The sequence below is a fragment of the Dipodomys spectabilis genome, unplaced genomic scaffold (genome assembly GCF_019054845.1).
Source record: "Dipodomys spectabilis isolate Male_0828 unplaced genomic scaffold, ASM1905484v1 ptg000030l, whole genome shotgun sequence".
NCBI lineage: Eukaryota > Metazoa > Chordata > Mammalia > Rodentia > Heteromyidae > Dipodomys > Dipodomys spectabilis.
The window spans coordinates 9725084-9732097 of record NW_024870707.1 but is presented as its reverse complement, the minus strand read 5'-3'; the positions used below and the strand labels follow the sequence as shown (position 1 = coordinate 9732097).

At 59.0% G+C, this 7014-nt stretch overlaps 1 protein-coding gene across 1 annotated transcript; it reads left to right on the top strand.

Moving 5' to 3' along the window:
• The first annotated feature begins 4568 nt into the window (after positions 1-4568).
• Ppp1r14b (protein phosphatase 1 regulatory inhibitor subunit 14B) lies at positions 4569-6949 on the top strand. The gene is made up of 4 exons (XM_042676154.1): positions 4569-5126; positions 6152-6235; positions 6472-6504; positions 6600-6949. The coding sequence occupies exons 1-4, from the start codon at positions 4869-4871 to the stop codon at positions 6666-6668; spliced, it is 444 nt and encodes a 147-aa protein (XP_042532088.1). The 5' UTR covers positions 4569-4868; the 3' UTR covers positions 6669-6949.
• Positions 6950-7014: the final 65 nt, after the last annotated feature.

The window sequence follows — 7014 nt, the reverse complement described above, 5'->3', positions numbered from 1 at the left end:
CTCATTGGGAGAACCCAACCATGTAGGATACAGGTTGGCCTCTCCCCCATGGATTGCAACTCCAGTGTTTTTGACTGCAGAACCCAGTGTTGCCGGGACCTCAATCACTAGGGGATCTCAGAGGATGAAATAAGCACTTGGATGGGTGGTGGCTCTTCAGGCTCGGTGACTCAAAAGGAACAGTGTCACCATGGAAGCATCAGGGAAGAGGGAAGAAAGGGAAGGGGTCAGCTGCAGAGCAGAGAACCCGAGGGCCAGGGCTGAGGCAAACAGGCCTGAGTCTTGGACCCTAGGCCTTAGGCAAGAGGCAGCAAGCCAACAGCTCCTTGAAAAACAGAATGGGAGCTGATTGCTAGGCCAGGGCCTCTTCCCCCCCCCCCTCCCACTCTCAGTCTGAGTCTCCTGAGAGCAACCCCCCCCCCCACACACACACCATTAGAGGCCTCCTTCCTCCTGGACACATTCTTCACCCTGGTAATGGTAATGGGTTTCTCGGCAAGCAAGCAGTAATGGTGGAAGGAAGGCAGTTCTTCCGGCCTCTACCCTCGATTAAGGGAACAGTCTAGGCCCACGGGACCCTCCCCAGGGCCCCTGCTGCGGGCAGCCTGAGCTGCACTCCGGTGGGAGGGGGCCTGCAACAGGAGGGGTGGGGCTCCGAGGCCACAGCCTGAGGCTGGAAGGATGAGGAAGCAGCCCCAGGAGGACTCACAGACCAGCAAGCGCAGGGATACAGGCGCCAGAGCACTCCGGTACCCCTAGCCACAAAGTCAGGATAATCGGCTTCGTGGTAGGGACTTGGCATAGGTAAGGGAACTCGCCCAACTCAATCTCAGCCTGGTGGACAAAAATCAGGATTTGAACCCAGACCCTCTCCTCCAAGGCCAGGGTGCTGTGTCAGGCAGCCCTGCCTCCAAGAAGACTGCGGCCAGCACTCCCAGGTGTGCTCCTGAGAGCCTCCTTGGACGGAAGAAGGTCAGTGCTGGGGAATGGAGTTCTTCCAGGCTGCAAGCCCAGCTCCCACAGGGGTGGTGATATTACAGGTCATTCAAACATGCCACCCTCTGATCCAGGAGCATCCCCAAGACTAAAATCCAGGCTGAGGCTCTGAACCAGCTGACCTGCCCTGGTGGGGAGAAGCAGAGCACAGTGGGGTACTCAGACTTGGGTAAAATGACTCTCCCTATCAGGCCAGGCTTGGAGCAGGAGCTGGGCTCTGGATAGACAGGGCCTGCCTGACAGGGGTAAGCCTCGCCCCTCCCTGCTCCTGCAGACTTACCAAAGGGAGACTGAGACTAAGGCCAAAGGATGGCGTCTAGGAGGAAAGGAGCTTCAGCTTCCTCTGCACTGATCCCTGGAAACCTGCACCCCTCTTCCCCCCAGCTCCCCCGGCACCCCATTCACAGCCTATGTCTTTTCCGTGGAAGCTCTCCAATTACGGAGTGAAGGGAGGAACCTTGAGTTTAGTTAAAACAATAGCTATTTAAGCCTAGGCCAATCCCTACCCTTCTCTAAACCCCACCTGCTCGGAGAAGCTTCTCTCTCCAGCATCCCGAGACAAGGCAGGGGCCAGGACTAACTGCTTCTGGGAACCTGAGATCCTCTTTGGGACTGTGAGAGGTGAGTGTGCTGGCCGTGGAAACAGCCCAGGTAGAGCTGCACAACGTTGTTGGGTGAGTGGAGGTTGGAAGAAGCAGAAACCCTGTGTGAGTGGAGGGGAGTCATGCAGGACCTCAAAATCTCAGCTCCCCGTTTAGCCCCGTAGTAACCTACTTGGTGTTGTAATCAAACTTCCTATGAATTTCCCTCTACCTTCTGAGCAAGCCGTTCATGCATTCTTTGTTTCACTCAGTCATTGGTTTCACTGATAGAATGGGGCCTTGAGCTGTGGCTCTGGCAGTTAGGGGTTCTACTGGAGCCTGGCGATTTCTTTTTCTTTTTTGTCAGTCAGGGAGCTTGAACTCAGGGTCTGGGCACTGTCCCCCAAGCTTCTTTTGCTCAAGGCTAGAGCTTTACCACTTGAGCCACAGCGCCACTTCCGGCTTTTTCTGCTTATGTGGTACTAAGGAATCAAACCCAGGGCTTCATGCATGCTGGGCAAGCAATTCTACCACTGAGCCACCTTCCCAGCCTGCCAGGGGATTTCTTAATGTATGTAGATTTCAGGAGGCAGAGGCTGACCTGGGAATTTTGGTCCGCACAGCTCTGGGGCCTAGAAGCTCGCAGTCTAGAATTGAGAAGGAGACAATAAAGGAACAAATGGGACAATTTAAAGATGCAGAAAATCAGAAGGATAAATTGGAAGACAGAGCCGGCTTAAGAGAGGTGTGCAGGGCAGAATCATTGTTGGGGAAGAGCTGAGGCAGAGGAAGCCCAAGCCCCAGGCTGGAACTGACCCAGTGAGTGTGGCATGCGGCCTTCCGGCTGTGCCTTCCCTAACTGACTTTTTATAAAGCAGTTTACTCCATTTTGCATTTTGTGTGTGAATGCTGAGGCAGAATGACTCTACATCTTGTTTATGCAAGTAAACAACCACCATCTGTCCAGCGCCAGGCAAGAAGAGGCAGAGACCAATAAATAACTTATTTATGCAAATAAGAGACTACTACTTATAAGCTTATCAAATTAAATCTAGAACACATGGACACTCAGTGTATTTAAAACCATATCAGATGCCAGGCCCTGGTGCCTCATGCTTGTAATCCTAGCTATTCAAGAGGCTGAGATCTGAGGATCAAGGTTCAAAAGTAGCTCAAGAAAGGAAGTCCTGTGACTCTTATCACAATTAGCCACCAAAAAGCCAGAAGTGTAAGTGTGGCTCAAATAGTAGAGCACCAGCATTGAGCAGAAAACAGATTTCTTTTTTTTTTTTTAATTTTTTTTTTAGGTCCAGTTGTGGGGCCTGAACTCTGGGCCTGGGCGCTGTCCCTCAGCTCTTCAGCTCAAGGCTAGCGCTCTACCATTTGAGCCACAGTGCCACTTCTGGCTTTTTTCTTTTTGCTTATGTGGTGCTGGGGAATCGAACCCAGAGCCTCATGCATTGCTAAGCAAGCGCTCTACCACTGAGCCACCTTCCCAGCCCCCAGAAAACAGATTTCTGATCCTGAGGTTGAGCCCCAGTACTGGCACTGATAAAAAGAAAGAAAAAAAAAAAAAGGAAAAACCAGAGACATGATCACACGGTGCAAGCCTTTGCCTGGGTCACAGAAATGAAGGAGCATCCTGTGACTGGCACCTAGCGGACCCAGGGACACAGAGACCCACATTATCCCACCACCACCATCTTTCTCACTCATCATCAGCCCCATCCAGGAAGCTGGCCACAGTGAAGGACCTGTGCTCAAGTCCCTAGACTCCAGCTTGCTTCAAACTGACGCTTAGAATTGTCACCTAGACCTTCATGTGGCAAGTCTCAGCTGTTGACACCTCCGTGCCTGCCTGGCTCCCGGAACTTCTGACCTGGCGCTCTACAGAGTGTTTTTCTTGCATTTATAGCAGCTTTCTGCGCTGCCTTCAGCACAGAACCCTGGACCTTGGAGCCTCTTTAGCCTTTTTGGAGCTATACTGTAACCTGCACGTATTCTTATGTGACTGTCCCGTGTGACCCGACACTATTAGTAATTAAGATTAGAATAAAAGAACCTGTGATTGGCAATGGCCCCAGTGTCTGGTGAATTAAAGCTAACGGAAACGGCGGAGGCTGGTGAGTTTATTGTGATTTCTGTGGATTCTGTCAGCCGTGTGTGCGCGTGGCGGACACAGCTGCTCTGGACGGTGGAGGTCCACACCAGCGATCGCTCGGGGTCAGATGCTATTATTACCTTTATTATCGCGAGTCCAGGCTTCCCCGTCTGCGGTCGGAGTTTCCTCCTCCGGCTAGGGTCGGGTTGCCGGCGGCCAGGGCAGCGCCCAGTCCAGCCCCAAGTTGGCGCTTCCCGGCTCTCGGGCCAGGGGTGGCTCGGACTACATTTCCCACAATTCGCAGCCAGCCGCCATCTCGGCCGGTGGGCGGTGGCGGGCTCGGGTCGGGGCCCTGGGAGCCCGCTCCGCGCGCCCCCATCCGGGTCTCTCCGTAGGGGGCATGGGCGGAACCCGCCCCTCCCGGCGAGAACCCCCCCCCCCCACACACACACCCGGGGCTTCGGGCCCCCTGGACGGCGCCGGCCCGCCTCCCCACGCCTCGATCCCCGCGGAGCCTGGTCCACGTGTTGGTCAGCGTGGAGAAGCACGCGCGCCCCTCGCCGGCCACACGGTCGGGGGACCCAGACATCAGGGTTCCCCCACGTCTCCTCCCCCGGCCCCCGCTCCGCCCCACGCGTGGGAGGCCCCCCGGCTCCCGTCCCAGGGAAGACAGAGGAGGACTTGGGTCTCGACGGGCGCACAAACCCCGGAGTGGGGCGCCCCGGACACGCGGGCTCGGGGCCTGGAGGTTACGCTGGGGTGAGGGGTGCGGCCAGCCGGGCCGGGACCCTCAGCCCCCGTGCGGGGGGCGGGGCGGCGGCGAGGGGCGCGCGGCGGGGCTGGCCCTTTAAGGGGGTGTGGTCGGGGGGCGGGGGAAGAAAGCGAGACAGAGAAAGCGGCGGCGGCGGCGGCGGCGGCGGCGGCGCGGCGGCGGCTCGGGCGGCGGCCGCGGGGGACAAAGGGCGGGCGGATCGGGGAGGGGGCGGGGCGCGGCCAGGCCAGGCCCGGGGGCTCCGCAGGCTGCAGCTGCCCCCGGGCGCCCCCGCCGCCGCCCGAGCCGCACGGAGCGGAGCTCCAGCGCACACGCGAGCGGGCGAGCGGGGCGGGCGGCCCGGAGCCGGCCGGCGGGCGTCCGGGAGGCGGCGGCGCAGGGAGGGGCCCGGCGCGCGCACGTGGCCCCGGCGGCCGCCATGGCGGACAGCGGCCCCGCGGGGGGCGCGGCGTTGGCAGCCCCGGCTCCCGGGCCGGGCAGTGGCGGTCCCGGGCCCCGCGTGTACTTTCAGAGCCCCCCTGGGGCCGCAGGTGAAGGCCCGGGCGGAGCGGACGACGAGGGCCCGGTGAGGCGGCAGGGGAAGGTCACCGTCAAGTACGACCGCAAGGAGCTGCGGAAGCGCCTCAACCTGGAGGAGTGGATCCTGGAGCAGCTCACGCGCCTCTACGACTGCCAGGTGCGCCCCCCGCGCCGCCCCGGCACCCCGGCCCGGCACCCCGGCCCGAGGCCGCCTGTCACCCCCTCTCCGCACGCCCCGCCCCGCCCCCCAGTGTGTGCTCTTTCTGGTCGAACCTCAGCCTCGCCGTCCCGACCCCGCTCTCCCAGCAGTGCTCAGGTCAAGCCTGCTGTCCTCCAGATTTCCCCAAGGGATAGCAGGCGAGGGCCGCCTCAGCCGTGGACCGAGTTCTGTCTAGCTTGCCTAGCGCCAGCTAGTTTAGACAGCAGTTAAAAGGCACAGTAGACTGGTTGGCGAGGGGAACCTTAAAGCGTCTGGGTTATTGTTTAATGGGCTAGCCTGAACTCCATTTTAGTGTGTGGGCAGGTTAGCCCGCTCTGTGGGATCAGGTCCTCCACCCAGTGACTCCTGGTTTGCTCAGATGGTGACTCAGGGCCCCCGGGGGCAGGGTGGAGGGAGGAGTGGGCTTGCCTCACGCTGCCTTGCCTAGCCTGGCCCTGGAATGCTGCTAGCCCCGAACTGGGTAGCTGTCCCCTGGGGGGAGGGGTGGTGGGCGCCCCCTCCCTCCCCAAAGCTTGGGCTCTTTGTTTCCCCTTTACCAGGCCTGGGTCCTTCCCCCTGACCCCTCACCCTTCACTTCCTCCTCACTCCCAGGAAACTGTGACAGGTGTTTGGGGGAGGGGGCTGTGATGAGCTGGGACAGCTGGCCTCACTAGTGTACTGTGAGATGGGGGGCCCGGATGTTGGGGAGATACATCTGCTGGGTTCGCAGCCCAAGGTCCTCAGTTCTGTCTGTCTGGCACCCTGGGTGCCCACTGGCAGGGACAGGAAGCCCTCTCCCCCCCCCTCCCCATTGGGCAATTTGCCTTGGCACAGGCCTGGTCTGTTTTCCTTCCCAGAGCAGCTGTCATCTGCTGGGCAAAGAGGGCTGGGCCGGGCTTGAGGTAGGCAGGGAACTCAGCCCAAGAGCCCTTCTGAGTACCGGTTCCTGACTCAGGCTTTGTCAACCCCTCTCTTTACTCCAGGAAGAGGAGATCCCAGAGCTGGAGATCGATGTGGACGAACTCCTAGACATGGAGAGCGATGATACCCGGGCTGCCAGGGTCAAGGTGAAGTGTCTGGGCCTGGAAGCACTGCCCCTTGGAGGTGCAAGGCCTGTAGGCAGCCTTCTTTGGTGTGGGTCAGCCAGCTGTGGGGCCTTGGGCCTCAGCCTCTCCCTTCAAAATAGGAGGTTGATGTTACACAAGTCTGTCCCCAGTATTCAAGTTCCTTGGAGTGGGTATAGTTGATCTGTGGGCCCCATTCGTGAGAAGTTACCGTGTACTTTTCTCCCCGTCCTACCCAGGAGCTGTTGGTTGACTGTTACAAACCCACTGAGGTAAGTGGTTTCCCCAGAGGGTGGTGGCCAGGTGAGGCACACTCTCCTCTGTCATCTTGGGGTCTGGTCTCCCTAACAGCCTCGTCTTTGTCTAGGCCTTCATCTCTGGCCTGCTGGACAAGATCCGGGGCATGCAGAAGCTGAGCACACCCCAGAAGAAGTAAGGGTCCCTGACCCAGGTGAACCGGATGGTGGCTCCCACAGGACAATCGCTGCCCCCTGACCTCGTAGCAACAGCAATACCAGGGAACCCTGCAGCCAGGCCTGGTGCTTTGAGCAGGGCTCCCTCTGTGCCCCTGGCCTAGGGGCGTCTTCCCTTGCCCCCTCAGTTTTCCACTTTTGGGGTTTTTTATTGTTATTAAACTGATGGGACTTTTTGTGTTTTTATATTGACTCTGCGGCGCGGGCCCTTTAATAAAAGTAGGATATGCCTTTGAGCAGCTCACAGGCTTGGCTGGTCTTTTAGGGGGGACACACTGCTTTACACATGCTGCCAGCTCAATTTCTCCC

Excerpts from the sequence above, each read along its gene's own strand:
- Ppp1r14b (XM_042676154.1), top strand. The coding sequence starts at position 4,869 with ATGGCGGACAGCGGCCCCGCGGGGGGCGCGGCGTTGGCAGCCCCGGCT. Across the intron at positions 5,127-6,151 it reads CGCGCCTCTACGACTGCCAG|GAAGAGGAGATCCCAGAGCT; the intron begins GTGCGCCCCCCG and ends TCTTTACTCCAG. Across the intron at positions 6,236-6,471 it reads CCCGGGCTGCCAGGGTCAAG|GAGCTGTTGGTTGACTGTTA; the intron begins GTGAAGTGTCTG and ends CGTCCTACCCAG.